The sequence below is a fragment of the Rhamphochromis longiceps genome, linkage group LG6 (genome assembly GCF_057381845.1).
Source record: "Rhamphochromis longiceps isolate RC_006_pf linkage group LG6, R_longiceps_female_GT1.1, whole genome shotgun sequence".
NCBI lineage: Eukaryota > Metazoa > Chordata > Actinopteri > Cichliformes > Cichlidae > Rhamphochromis > Rhamphochromis longiceps.
Genome location: NC_140562.1, coordinates 12,440,887 through 12,456,055, shown reverse-complemented (window position 1 = coordinate 12,456,055; position 15,169 = coordinate 12,440,887). Strand labels below are relative to the sequence as shown.

Here is a 15,169-nt window from a genome sequence, read left to right as displayed (position 1 = left end):
TGTTTCCCATGTTTTGTGATACAGAACATCTCCTCTCAGACGGCTGTTGTCTCATAATGGGTCATTACCTGGTCTGATGGGGTGTTTGTTCCATTTATAAATCAAGCGATTGATTTGTAAAATGAGAGATGGCCTCTGACCTGCTGACTGGTGTCTGATCTTCTCTGCTCCCCTCAAATTTGACAACTACTCAGCTAATGTGATGGTGGACAGGAAGTCACTAAACCTGGGACTCTGGAAACACATTTCTAGGGATAGAAAAGTTAATGTAGATCGTTTCAGGAGATAAATACGAAATAATCGATTTGGTGATTATACTAATATAGTAAGAAAATAATGCATGAAAAAAAGATTTTTTATCTATACACTTAAGCAACGACCAGAGTCTTAGAATTGCACTTTCACCAGGTTTTACTTGACTGAACAACAGAACTTCTCTGTCTCCTTTATAAGGGGTCACATCCTGAGTTACACAATGAGTCTTTCAAATGTGTGCGATAACCCACTGCATGTGTAGTCGTGCTGAGACCGCGTGGTCTTACTTTTATTACCCCTTGATTCAGCTGTGACCTGCTTATCAAGTCTTTTTACAAGTACATCATAATTATCTGCTCTGTGCAGACATAAGTTGAGCAATGGTTTAACAAACTTTCCCATCAAAAACATGAAGGTTTAGCTTTAAGCTTATTTGTCCAAACAACAAAGGATAAACTGCCAGCACCTGGACTGAAACAGAACATAGTAGTGTTGGATGTAAGTAAAGGAAATACAAGCATAACTGTGACTATGGAACAAATCTCCTTCAATGTTAAACCTTAATGTTAACCTGATTGTGTTTATTAGAAAAATCAGCCATTACAGTGTCTGTGATTGCTTCACATAGTTAACTCTGGTTGTCTGTGGGTTTGTGTCAAACTTGGAGTGAACAAAAGCATAAAAACTGTGGAAGATGCAGACTGTGAAAGTCTAGTTTATTTCATGAATACAATTATTTTTTACAGTCGCTCGAACAAAGTAGCGTACATTCATGATAAAGTAAATACCACAACACAACATGGACAGTAAGAAGTAAACTGAATTGTCTTAGAACTTATTATATTCTTTAAGCTTAAAAGCAACACCCAGGATTAGACTGTTTGTGTTTTAAGCCTTTTATTCAAAGCTAGTATGTGTCAACACTTCTTTCTGCCAGCAGCATTATTGAAGTGACACTTTAACGACACTTTACCTGCTGATGCTTCACATCACAATCTTTATGACGAAAAAGCTCAGATGTCTGTGCTGTCACTTGTTATGAAAATGGACAGAACCTGGGCTCAGGCTTCCTCTTCTTCTTTCCTTCCTCTTTAATAATAACCATAGATCAGTAAAATAGCCATATTTTTAAACAAATGATTGTGATGAAGAGAATTTTTTTTTCCAGTGTGCATGAACTCAAAATCTTTTAAGTTTAAATCTTTTTTGTTTACCAACAACTGGGCAAATCCAAACTTGATGTACCAGGTCAACTCAGCGAGCTCCTGTCTTGACCTCCCCTCTGCCGAGCGTACACACACACACACGCACACACACACACACACACACACACACACACAGAGTATCATCATAAATGCCATGATATCTTTCTTGTTCAAATAGTTTATTCACTTAACAAAGAGGTAGCTCGGAAACTCAGTAAGAAGGAGGAAAAATAGTTTAAGGACACTTTCTCAAATAAAGAGGATTTCATCATCTTTCTGTACATAATGGGGCGATTGTGGCTCAAGAGTTGGGAGTTCGCCTTGTAACTGGAAAGTTGCTGGTTTGAGCCCCGGCTTGTACAGTCTCGGTCGTTGTGTCCTTGGGCAAGACACTTCCCCCGTTGCCTACTGGTGGCGCCAGTGTCCGGCAGCCTCGCCTCTGTCAGTGCGCCCCTGGATGGCTGTGGCTACAATGTAGCTTGCCATCACCAGTGTGTGAATGGGTGGATGACTGGTTGTGTAAAGCGCTTTGGGGACCTTAGGGACTAGTAAAGCGCTATACAAATACAGGCTAAATAAAAGAAGAGATACATCAGAAACAAATCAGTAGATCCAGAAATTATAGAGGCAAACTCTTTTCAGCTGTAGAGGTACACTTCATGTACTCATTCGTCTACAGTTCAAATGCCTGTGTTAGGGTGCATTGTTTCAGTTTCATTAAGTCTTCTTGCAGTTACATGATAATTATTATGCTGGAGTGATCAAAGCTCATAAACACCTGAGTTACACAATGAGTCTTTCAAATGTGTGGAATATCCCAGCTGTAACCTTTGCTTTCAGTTTGGTTAAATTCATCATTCAGATCACAGACTAAACAACAAGTACAGTAGGTCTTCCACTCCGCAATTAAAAATAGCAACACTCATGTAAGGCTTTATTCTCCATAGAGTCAACATAAAGCAACATTAAATAACGGATCTTTCATCTGAAAAAATTACAGTTTGTATAAATTTACACCGAAGACCAAAATACACACACATACATAAAACCCATAAATCACTTAAACCTATTAAAACACATGGAAAATTACCTCATTTGTTGTGCTATTCAAAGATGTGTATGTGTGTGTATTCAGGCCAAGTCATAAAGAAAACAATAGAGGTCAATATACTTTATGTTCTACAGTCGCTGCAGATTAATGAAATATAGTGGAAACCTGAAGATCCTAGGTATAGTAGTTTGTGGGAAATAAATACAGTGAAGTGACCATTTAGCTCTTGTGGCATGAAACTGCTTAGTGCATTATTATTTGCTTTTCTACAATATGATATTTGTTTAATAATTGATTTAGTGCATAAAATAGTTGATAAATAAAATGTTAAATATCTAATCATCATATCAAAAATCATATATTTGGAGGGAGTGTCTTTGACACGTGCTGACTGCATTCTTCTTATAACCAGAACAGGAAGTGAGATCAGAGGAGAACAAGAGTGAGCAGTTTGGTGAAAGGAACAGTCAACATGACTGTGCCATTGCATCGGGTTTTAAACTAAAGTGACCACCGTAAAGCTGATGTATTATATTAAAATCTGTTATTCTTAGACACTGCTGTAGGCCATCCAAAAATTACATTTCTTTTGAAGGCAACACTAAAAGCATGACATTAAGACTGAGCTGAGCCCTCCTAAAGGTTTGATGCTGGAGTCGCCCCTGATTGAGTGCTTCTCACACATTTATGATTTTGAACAATTTACAGTAAATAATATCAACAGTAAGTACTTTTAAAGATTAAACATATAATAATAGTTGCTAAATTCATGCAAGTCAAATAACTGATTGATCAACTACAGAAACAAAATTGTACTTCATGTGTTTCATGAGCACAAATCTTCATCTGTAAAATAACAACTAAAGATGTCAGATAATTGTAGTGAAGTTAAATGTACCAATTTCCACTTAGAAGCAGCGGAGAAGAAGCCACAAATGTGATGGAAAGACCAAATAAAATAAAATAAAGTACAAATTCCTTACATTTGTACTTTACTGTAGTAATTGTACTTAATATCATCTGGCAAAAAGGACCCAACAACCTTCATGCAAACTTCACAGTTTCTGAACAACTGAATGATCTACTTGATGCCTGAAACTACATTGAAAACACACATGACATATTTATATTTTAACAATCGAAAGTTCACATGTAGAAACAATTCACACCGAAGCAGCTTCTTGCAGAGCGGACTGTTTATTTTGAATGTTATTTTAATTTTATTATTTTCCATTACTCCGTGTAATGACTTGATTTATCCAACCAATGTAAGAGCAGACCTTCAGAGAAATAGTTGGTCCGGTACAGGCAGGTTCACAACCACCAACATGCACACCATGAATCTTGTTGTTTTTGGCCATCACTCCACCACCAGAATCACCCTGAGAGAGAAAACATAAATATTTTGTACCAAAACATCTGATAATGATACAGATAAAATGTTGGCAGCATGGTAACTCACCTTACATATGTCCACTCGAGGTTCTTTGTAACACATCGTGTTTCCATTTGGCCATAAGAATGCTGAATTACATGGATGGAGGTTAAGCTCACACTCAACAACATGCATCTTTGCACACTGGAGATGAGGCGGTTCATCAGGGACTAGAGAAAAAAGGAAAATAACAAATGCTACTGCATGTTTCATGCAAGGAAATCAGATATTGAAAGAAACATGCTTTGCCTCATTTCTGGAACAAAATGTGTTCTTTAAAAGAAGCTGAGCAGCATTTAAAAAGGAGGGAAATTGACAGTATATCCACAAAAAAATGAAATAAATACTTTATGTCATCACAGTTTTCAAATAAAATGAAAAAGTAACTATAACAGGCACACAAGACAAAATCAAAGTATAATATAAACTAAAAAATTGTGAAATAATCAAAACAATACTGGTCTTACGTTTGTTGTAGTTTACATCAACCGTATAGCCACCATGGCCTGCAATCTGAATGACATCCATCCTACAAATTAAAAAATAAATAAAATTCCATCTCCATGTCTGCAGGCTGAGTATTTCCAGTTCACTCTAAGTCAGCTAATCTTTTCAGATTCAAACATTTTATTAAAACATTCCATTTCCTTCCATTTCCTCATGCTCGTGTTTTATTGTCAGTTATTATAGATCATGGATGTAGCTCCTAAGCAGGTACCTAAAATCAAAACCAGAACCCTCTGCTCAATATTCAAGTCTCAGTTACATTATTGTTAATAAAGAAGCTCTGCAGTCACTAATGGGGGTTTGTAACTTCAAAAGCATGATGTCATTTTGTTCATAGACTACAGATGTTGCTACATTTTTTTGCTCTTCCTGGAAGTTTAAAAAACCAACCAACTAAACAAGAAAAATACATATTATGTCAACATATTCCAGAATTCAAACTTTACACTTAAAAGGTTACTCAAAACTCACTTTTTGCGACGTGTACATTTAGGGAAGACAACAGGCTTAATCTTATTCTCTGGTGGGTCGATTTTCAGAAGCATGATGTCATGTTTTCCTGTTTGGTCCTCAAAGATTTTGTGATCAATAATTGTCACCATTCTTCCTGGACCTGGATGAATTCCTACATATGCAGACATAGTCCTAAACAATGGAAATGGTAAAAGAACAAAATACCAGTAATGATTTTTGTCTCTGGACTGGTTTTTTTTAAATATGTGAAACAGTCATTTCTCACCATCCAGGTTGATCTTTCCAGCAGTGAGCTGCAGTTAGAACCCACTGGCTGTGGATCAGAGAGCCGCCACATAGATGATGGTAATGTGTTCCATGGGTCAGAGTTATGTGCACGTGATACAGACGATCATTTTTCTCACAGCTATGGTCGTGAAAGATTCTCTTGTGCAAATCCACCTCTGTGCACACCGTGAAACCTGAGAGAAGAGTAATATACTTACAGATGGTTGGCTTACCACCTGAACAACATATTGTGCAGCAACTATACTCGCAGTCCCAATTGTTCTGTTTCACAAACTCTTTGCCTTTTTCAGTGATATAGATGCAAAGCTCAGTGACAGTTATTTATTTGCTTCAGTAGCTCATTAGGGTCTGTCTCAAACTTTTTATAAAAGCAGTATAAAAAAAGCATGAAACATCAGTTGTTCAGTTAATGTGATATTGGCTCACTTGATATAACAATTTCTTTTCTTTTATTTGTCTTGTACATATCGTTATTGCACTTCCATAAGTGACAACATTGAACACCGATGTTTGACAGAAACGAATCCACAATGTCTCATTCACTCAGTACAAAACCTTGAGGCTGTTTTCCTGCCTTAGTGAACAAAGATATGAAATGCTATTTGATTATGAGTAAGCTCAAAATGAAGTTCATTGTTCTGTGACATACAGCTGTCTTACAGCCTTAAAACTTTTTGTGTGGGCCTCTTTCAGTGGTCACTTATTGCACTCTTAGTTGTTAATACTCAATATTCAGTTTTTCCCCATGCAGGTTAATCAGTCATGTTTGCATGGTTGTAAAATAAACATATTCATTGTTAATTATTGATAATCAATAAGTACATAACCTAAGAAGTTGTTTCACTTCCTCCTGAATCATATCTTGATATTGTTACCTTTTTAATAATAGCACAACTTTAATCAATTGAATTCTTTCACCTCAGGTGTCTATTTCCAAATCCACTCTAAGCTTCTTCAGAGCGGTTGGTGTGTGTGTGTCCAGGTGGCAAAGACCTTAAGGTCAGATTTGTGATATTTGGCTGTATAAATTAAAATATGCATACTATGTGATGTGATTGCAGAGAGATTCAGATGGTGTAAGAGGAGATTTAATGGTTCATTACCTGGACACAATTTAAACTACCATTTATCACAACTACCACCACCATCACCCAGGACCTGAAGTGGGAGCCCACCATCACCTCCGTCATTAAGAAAGCCCAGCAGAGGATGTACTTCCTGAGGCAGCTGAAGAAATTCAACCTGCCAACACGGACGATGACGCAATTCTACACTGCAATCATCGAGTCCATCCTCACCTCCTCCATCACCGTGTGGTACGCTGGAGCCACTATCAGGGACAAACAGAGACTGCAGCGTGTTGTGCGCTCTGCTGAGAAGGTGATTGGCTGCAGACTCCCATCTCTGCAGGACCTGTACACCTCCAGGACACTGGGGCGTGCAGCTCGGATCACAGCTGACCCTTCTCACCCTGGACACAGTCTGTTTGACCTGCTCCCCTCAGGCAGGAGGCTCCGGTCCATTCGCACCAAAACCTCTCGCCATAAGAACAGTTTCTTCCCCTCTGCTGTCGGACACATGAACAATAACCGTATGACTGTTCCCACCACTAACACATGACCCTACGCTGTGTTCACTGCATCATTCCATGTTTGGCACTGATCACCACCTGCACTCATGTATATATCATGTATATATCTATCTACTTAGCACTTTTAATTCTTACTCTTATTTTTATTTTCATGTCTATTTAAACGTAATTTATAACAGTATGTTTGCACTGAAGCACCGCAGCAATTTCCTAATGTTGTAAACCTGCTCAACATTTGGCAATAAAACCCTTTCTGATTTCTGATTTCTGAACTAGCTTGTAGCAGTATTTCTCTCTTTCTCTTTCTTTCCCACACATGCATGAGCGTGCAGTGGCGTGTGAGCACCTACAGAGTTAGTTTTTCGAATATATTTCAAATATGGACCCAAATGCAGAACTCAGGAGACAAAGGATGAACTCAAAGATCAGCTTCAATGCAGTAGCAAAAAATACAAAAACACAGTGGCAGGGCAGCAGCAGGGAAACTGGATACTAGCAAAACCAGGGAAACACTGAGGAAGGAAACAATACAGAGAGGGAGGACACAGCAACCAATTAAGACAAACTGAGGGAGTAAATACACAAGGAGCTCAGGACAAACAGGAGACACCTGGGAGGGCAGCTGAACCTAAATAAGAAAACGAGACAAGCGACGTAAAACTAAATAAAAACCACAAGAGACAACAGACTAACACAATAAGTAACTTGGTGTGCAAGAACAGAAACACAGACGTGACACAGAACGCAGGACAATGGAGGAAAATAAACTCACTGAACTATTTTTACAAATTACAAAAGGAGATAGTCTGAGAAATAAGCTCGAGGCTACAAAATTCAAAGTAACCAGAACAAACTAAGCATAAAGATGAAAGGTGAAAATTTAAATCACAAATAAACTAAGAAACAAATTGAAACTATTTAATAATAACAGCAGTATCTTGGGCTACGTCCACACGTACCCGGGTATTTTTGAAAACGCAGATTTTTCTATGCGTTTGCACCTTTCGTCCACACGTAAACGGCGTTTTCGGTCACTGAAAACGGAGATTTTTAAAAACTCCGGCCAGGGTGGATATTTTTGAAAACTCAGTTTTTGTGTTTACGTGTGGACGAGAAAAACGGAGAAAACGCAGCGTCAAAGGTGTGCGCATTTTTTGACGTCACACTGTGCGCCAGGTTATTGTTTCGGTGAAATGAATTTCTACAATGGCGGACTTACATAAAATACCATTACTGTTCATTTTACTCTCTGCAGTGTTTAAATGCTTACACAGTTACTGTCCCTCCACACATAGGACTCAGTTCTGCTTCTATGCGCCATCTTTGTTTACTCTTTCCCACCCAGGCTGACTTCTGATTGGCCAACATTTCTACATGGATAGGAATATAGCGCCATCTGCTGCTTTGGCATGTTCCTAGCAGCGTTTTCCTTCGTCTTTGGCTTTTACGTGTGGACGGGATTTAAAAAAAAAACGAAAACGGAAAATCTCCGTTTTCAAAAACACCCGTGTACGTGTGGACGTAGCCTTGTTTTGTGTTTCTGGCTTCTAGGGATTCTAGAAGTGGAAAAATGTACTTGATGGAAGGGAAGAGCAGTCATGCTGTCAAAATGTAAAGTAAAACATGAGTTGAATCTATTAATTTACACACTTTTCTTATTTGCCTTTCCATCATACTGTGTCATAATGTGCTATTTCTTCTCTGCTGTGCTGAATTTCACAATAGAAGACGACCATTTGGCAGCCACTGTGCAGAGCTGTGGCCCAACTCCAAATGTGACCAGAGCTCTTATCCATCCATTTAGTGGGTTTATCAGCAGTGATCAGTCCCATAGATATGGGCTAGTCGGGCCTTCTACACCTGCTAGTCAGTTCAGAAGGTTGTTATCATCCATTCAGATGGAGGATCACTAACAGGAGGATGGGAAGACTCCAGAATCCATTCTCACTGATCTCCGGTGGATACGGCAGTGTTTACAAGTGAGATGATTTAAATGGACAGCATTTATAGAGTGACTATAAAAAGTCAGCGAGTCTGTGTCTGTGCTGAACCATTTAGAATCAGGTTTTGAGTCAGGCTGCATTGAGTGTGGGACTTAAAAGCATTAGGCTTGAAGATGGTATGAAAATCTCTACTTACCTTCTACGCTATATTTTTGTTACTGATTTATTAATACATTTTACATTGTTTCTTTTGTTTATCAGTAGAGAGAACACAGATTTCAGAGGCGCAAAGAGAAGCACTGTTGCTTCATACTTAATACTTTAAAGCTGCATTAGGGGAAGACAAGAAGCAGAAGTACTTCCAGGCACAGCCACAGTGAGGGAGCAGACACCTTACACTGAGTTCGGTGCTGGACCAAGGCCAGGAAGATCGTGAAGGACCTCAGCCATCCCAACAACAGACTGTTCTCTCTGTTGAGGTCAGGAAAGCGATTCCGCTCCCTGAAGACCAACACAGAGAGACTGAGGAGGAGCTTCTTCCCGCAGGCGATACGGTCTCTCAATCACACCACCACACAGTACTGACCCACACATACAGTTCTTACACACACACTGGACTTTCTGGACTTTGGTTTTGCACAACACTGGTCACTATCCGGTTGTTCAGTCTGACGTCACTAGCTGTGTCTGGGTCTAAACTCCGCTGCAGGTCCATATATCAAACGATCACTATGGCATTACTGAGAGTTGAAAAACTGTCTAAAGTCTTTCATCTTTAATAAAATTATCAGCGTTCTGCTCTACCAGGTGTAACAATTGAGTTTAACATCCAGGCATCCATGAAAACGGAATTTATGACATTAAACGGAGTTAGAAGTTAGCAGGGAGTTGGCTCGCTAGCTTCTATCTAAATACAATATAGCATGTCCTGACTGCGGGGTTTTGGAAACAAATTAAAACGTACAGCTCTGTTATCACTTCCAGCATAAATGAAGACAGAAAACTAAACAGCAGTGACGTTTGTAGGGTTACTGAAGTTGGGCTAGCTGGTATATAATGATGTGCTACGTGACCGCTAGCAACACAGCTATGTTAGCATAATATAAACAAGCTAACTTTTTTTCCACTCCATAAACGTTAATGTGAGTGTTCTCGGTGGTCAGGAACAAATGTAATCGCATGGCAGAATGCTGTAAAAGGACCAAACTTCAGCTAGGAGAACAACTGAGATAATCCATCCACAATACGAGGTTAGTCATTCATATACTGCTGCATGGGCTGGGCTGTAGTTACATCCTAAGGTTTTAAAAACTGAGCTTAAATAAATGATTAGCGGTAATAAAAGCCGAGGAGGTCAACAGGGATCACTGACTGTTTTAGGAGCTTTTTGAGATCAAATAGAAGAAAATACATAACATTAAACATGTTAACAACACAAAAGCCATATTAAACGCAGACTACTTTAGACCCGGAAGTAGGATTCGTCGCGTCATCACTGAACAACCGGATATTCTTCATTTCCGGTTAATACTTGTACAGCTGCTGTTATTGTGTATATATTTATTTATATTTAGATTTCTTCATACATTCTTATATAGTTCTATATTGTGTATTTTGTTGTACAGTTATTTTATTTTCAACTTTAATGTATATATTTATCTTTATCTTATTCTTCCCAGTTAAATTTACCCTTCATTCTAATTTGTGTTGTACAGTTATTTCATTTTTAACCTTAATTTATATTCTATTCCTTCCTAGTTAAATTTACCCTTTTTAATTTTTCATATTTATTTCCTATCTTATTCATAGCCTTTTCCTTTTTTTGTTTTCTTTAGGTCACGAGCAGTTGTCCAAGCATTTCACTACATATCGTACTGTGTATGACTGTGTACGTGACAAATAAAATTTGAATTTGTATTTGTATTTTGAATTTGTATTTGTATTTGAATTTGAGTTCAGAGAAGTCAGAATTTCAAGAAGCGTCTGAAACAGCTCAGGTTTGGAAAGAAGCCTTTTATGTTGGGTGTTATAAAAAATATACACATATTTATAATAACAACTATAATATTATTATAAATAGTAGTTATTCTCTTATTATTATAAATAAATATCAAACATTTCAGTTGATTTTCTATCACATATATTGTGTTAGCCCTGTGATAAACTGGCAGCCTGTCCTGCTTTTGCCCTGTGGCAGCTTCAACCTCCCACTGTCACGATCCTGGGTCTTTTGACCCAGCGTTTTAAGTTTTAGTTTATTTTTGATGTTTATGGTTTATTTTTAAGTTCATCAGGTTATCTAAGCTCATTTGTTTATTTAGATTCCTCTTGTGTCTTCTACCCCTGTGTTTTAGTCTCCCTTTGCCCTCTTATGTTATCAAGTTTATATTGTCTTGTCTGCGTCTCATGTTTCCTGTTTTATTTTGAAGGTCTGTGTCCTATTTCAGTGTAGTCAGCTTTGCTTCCTTTGTCTCCTTATGTCAGAGTAGTGTCAGCTGTTTCCCCATGTGTTTCCACTTCCCCCTAATCACCCTTGTGTGTATTTATTCTGTGTGTTTCTGTTCATTCTTTGTCAGGTTGTCTGTTGTTCCATGTCTCCAGGAGTGTCCATGTTTATGTTTTTGCAACGTTCAAGGTTTTGTTCTTTGCATTTAGTTTTCCCAGTTTACTTCTAGTTAGGTTCTTTCTTGTGTGCATCTGCCTTTTGTTTTTGTACTCGTTTATCAGCCACATTAAACGGCTCGCTTTTAACCTGACCGTGTTTTACCCAGCAGACATTTATTTCAGTGACTCTTTTGAATTTAACGGACTTTGGATTATTTCCTGTGCAGGAGGAGGAGAAGGAGGCTATTCGGGCTCAGATGACCCGGATAGCCACGGCTAACCCAAGGTTTCTGGATTTTCTTGCCTGATGATTTAAAGAACTTTGTTACTGCCTCAACCTCAGTAGTAATATAACTAGTTTAGGAGCATTTCACTTTTCTTTTGTGCTCTGAAAGACACAGAGGCTAATAGTTTTTAAAACAGAGTACCACAAACAACATGTATCCCTTTAGAAATAAACTTTTCTTGTGATACTTCTAAAAACCACATTCTTAACTAGCCACAATAGCACTGTATCGACCCCCCAATGTTCCTTTAATACACAGGTGTCAAACTCTGGCCCGCAGCCTAATTACATTTGGCCCGCGAAGCCATACCAAATTACTATTAGAGCTGGCCTACTGGTATTATACAGCTAATATATATATTGTTTAGTATTAAGCTTTGCTTGTTCCATATTCAGGTTTCCAGCAAAACTTATTTGAGTCCATAAGAAAATATTCATTCTTATATCTGGAGGAAGATTTTTTTTTCAATAAATATTAATGTTAGCCCACGACTTTGTTCCAGTTTTGAATTTTGGCCCACTGTGTATTTGAGTTTGACACCCCTGCTTTAATACAACCTATAATTGTCTAGTAGCCACACAAACGCACTGCAACAGTAAGACTTGATGATTAGACAGAGGGGGTTACAGGTAGGGCCCCAACAGTCAGCAAAACAAGTCATAAAACAATAAAAGCTGCATACTTATCAAGAGCATCCCAGCACACACATCCCAACTGTAGTTCCATAGTTTCCACCTTTTTTCTTTACAAACTGCTCTTTTCATCTCTCCATGTCAGAGGTCAACTGAAACCAAGTCCACCTATATAAAAACACCCCATCAGACACACAGTATTTTCCTCAGCACTTCACAACTTTCGCAAGGTATATCGTTTTAACTTTTTTTTTCGGACCCCGGACACAGCGCTGTGAGGTAGTTAGCACACAATTTGGCCATGTAGAAAGCATCGTTTGTTTGGAACGCGTCATCACTGTTCATAAGAGTTTAATTTAATCAAACCTCATTTCAGGATCTACGTGGCTCCTCATCACTCGCCGATTCATCATTTTATTTAAATATCTGAATTTTCAGAATGGTGATCCAAGCGGGACACAGAGGCTGCTAGTTTTAACGCACCAGAATGCCGCAAATATAAATAAAAGTCTGATTATCCCGAGAGCCTAGCCGCAGCGACACCTTTCTTTCAAATGGATGCCTGCAGGTGCGTTGGAGCCGACTTTGCTACCCGCACAGAGCGTTTCTGACAGTCGGGCGCTGCTTATGCAATAAAGAAAAACAACAATACAGCATGTTTCTCTGCTCCAAGACATCCGCGGTCCTTTCACACGGTAAGCATGTCTGTTATACCCAGCGCATAAATGTCTGTATGTCAGCGCTGATTAAACCCTGTTTAAAAAAAAAGAAAGAAAAAAAGAAATGTTTACGTGGAGGCTGTTGGCTCATTGGTGTCAGATGAACTTTTTTTCAATCACTGCACTGAGGGCATTAAAATAAATACAGTAACCATGAAAATAAGTTTTGTTGATAAAATACATTTCTTGAAACCGTCCATTGTTTTGTCCGAACTCTAAACACTGAATCCAATTTTCAAACTAAAAGCAGTGCTTTCAAAATTTACACTAAAGCAAAAAACCTACAAGAACAAAAAATAAACAAAATAAAATGATAGTACATAGTGACATATGTGTTTTATTTCTCATAACACATCATTTCCATCTTGTCTTCAGTCCTGCATTTTTATACTTCTAAGACCAAAATGAAAACTAAACTCTTCATATTCACAAACACTATTTGTTTCAGGATTTCATCATGATTCATTTTCCATATGAGGCAGTGCTTTCAAATTACTTTTGAAGTAGTACACAGAAATTACTCTTCTCCTCTTCTTTTAAATTGCATCAATATTTTCCAACTGAGCAGTAAAAGGACACGGAAGTCAAACATGAAGCATCAACGTGATGTTTAGATGTCGATTAATATTACAATAAGAGACTAAAGTAACTCGCTTTGAACACTTCAGTTTTCTCTCTTGATGCTGCTGTTTGTTTCCTCCTCCACTTGTATTTTTCTGCACTTCAGTGAATGTGCATAGCGCCCTCTGTTGTATGTTTGGGAGAACTGCACTGCACTGTCATCAAACGAAACTGTGCAGAGGTGGAAAATGAGCAAAGGAAGCACATCAACTGAAGAAGCTTCTTGGATCAGAAGTTAAACATCATCCAGAACCTTAAAGAAGTAAAGTCGCTTTCTTTCCAGGCTCCTTAGACAACCATGACCTGGATGACTGAGAACCTACAAACACACATGAGCAGCAGTTTATTTAATGTGGACCTGAGCAGTGCCCAAAACAACAACCAAACAATTTTTATTGAACCCTACTTCAGCCAATCAGCAGTCTTTATCTCTTTCAGCATCAAACACAAACCACACCTTGAAGAGAGGTGACAAATCCACAAACACCTTCAAATGTAAACACACATCACACATGATGAACATGGATCCTAACATAGTTGATACTTTTTTTTGTAAAGCCTGATACTAAATGTATGCAGGCCACCTGAACTGCTTTGTCTCGAGTGCCGCCCACTGGGTTGGTCACTAGAACTGTGTGTTGCCATCACTGGAGCCGTGGTTGGTCTTTTAGATTATTTAGACTGGGACTGTTTTTTGTTGATTAGGCGGCATGGTGTCCTGACGGCTGCCTCTGTTGTTTTTTTTCCCAGGAGGAGGAGAGTGGAGCACAGGTGGACAGCAGCCACGGAGCAGAGAGCACGGAGTTTTGGGTGAAGACATGACACAGGAGTCGAGGGAGCTCAAGAGATTATTGTGTTGTCTTATTTACTCCACTGTAAATAAAGAGCACTCTCCATCGCACGAGTCCTGCTTTTGGGTCCTCCTTCCCCACTTCACAAAGACTGAAACTAATTATACAGGTAATAATAAAGGAACCAAAAGTTCACATCTATAGCTTTAAATTTGGACAAATCTGTCAACACAACCATCAAGAATAGAATAAAATACAAACAAACACTGAAACTAATGAAAAATTACACATGATATATGAACTGTGGAAACTAACTGAACAATAAAACTCAGAATAAACAAATTCAAACATTATATGAAAGGTATAAACTGATTTGCATCTTATTGATTTGCAGGCTCACTTTGCTCCAGGACTTGACGACTGGCCCAACCCGTACAGTCTTCGTCTCTTAATACTGAATGTTGAAAACTGATACTCATGGACACCTTATTTCAGCCTCTTTACTTTGCATAAGAGACCCAAAGCTTTACATCAACATGATGTTGTCTAGTGGACCAGCACGTCCATTACATGTTTTGCCGTTATTGCTGTTTGTTACGAGTTCAAATATTGAGGGTGAGCACAAAACAATAATGGTCCAGAAGAGCTTCGGTCAAACAATGATTTTAATGAACACGCGCGTGGGGAGATGAACACTGCCCACAGACAGCATCGATCTCCGCCCAATGATACACAAGCAGTTGTTTTATACCATCAGGGTTTACTT

The 15,169-nt window shown here is 38.5% G+C and overlaps 1 protein-coding gene and 1 long non-coding RNA gene across 3 annotated transcripts; one reads left to right on the top strand and one right to left on the bottom strand.

The window, feature by feature from the left end:
• Positions 1–3,722: 3,722 nt before the first annotated feature.
• Positions 3,723–12,743, bottom strand: LOC146667563 (serine protease 1-like). The gene is made up of 6 exons (XM_085409249.1): positions 12,639–12,743; positions 5,193–5,388; positions 4,925–5,098; positions 4,414–4,475; positions 3,974–4,116; positions 3,723–3,893 (listed from the first exon to the last, which is right to left on the bottom strand). Exons 3-6 carry the CDS (start codon positions 5,092–5,094, stop codon positions 3,735–3,737), a joined length of 534 nt encoding a protein of 177 aa, XP_085265375.1. The 5' UTR covers positions 5,095–5,098; positions 5,193–5,388; positions 12,639–12,743; the 3' UTR covers positions 3,723–3,734.
• Positions 12,430–14,858, top strand: LOC146667562 (uncharacterized). 2 transcript variants are annotated; one of them, XR_014912082.1, is made up of 4 exons: positions 12,430–12,551; positions 12,649–12,967; positions 14,363–14,572; positions 14,798–14,858. It is a non-coding gene; the product is annotated as an uncharacterized LOC146667562 (long non-coding RNA). The 2 variants fall into 2 exon arrangements; XR_014912081.1 differs by having other exon boundaries at positions 12,430–12,967.
• The last annotated feature ends 311 nt before the right edge of the window (positions 14,859–15,169 follow it).

Coding starts and splice junctions, on each gene's coding strand:
- LOC146667563 (XM_085409249.1), bottom strand. CDS start 5,094: ATGTCTGCATATGTAGGAATTCATCCAGGTCCAGGAAGAATGGTGACA. Junction 4,476..4,924: donor AAATGTACACGTCGCAAAAA/GTGAGTTTTGAG, acceptor TTTAATTTGTAG/GATGGATGTCATTCAGATTG. Junction 4,117..4,413: donor TGATGTAAACTACAACAAAC/GTAAGACCAGTA, acceptor TTTTTTCTCTAG/TCCCTGATGAACCGCCTCAT.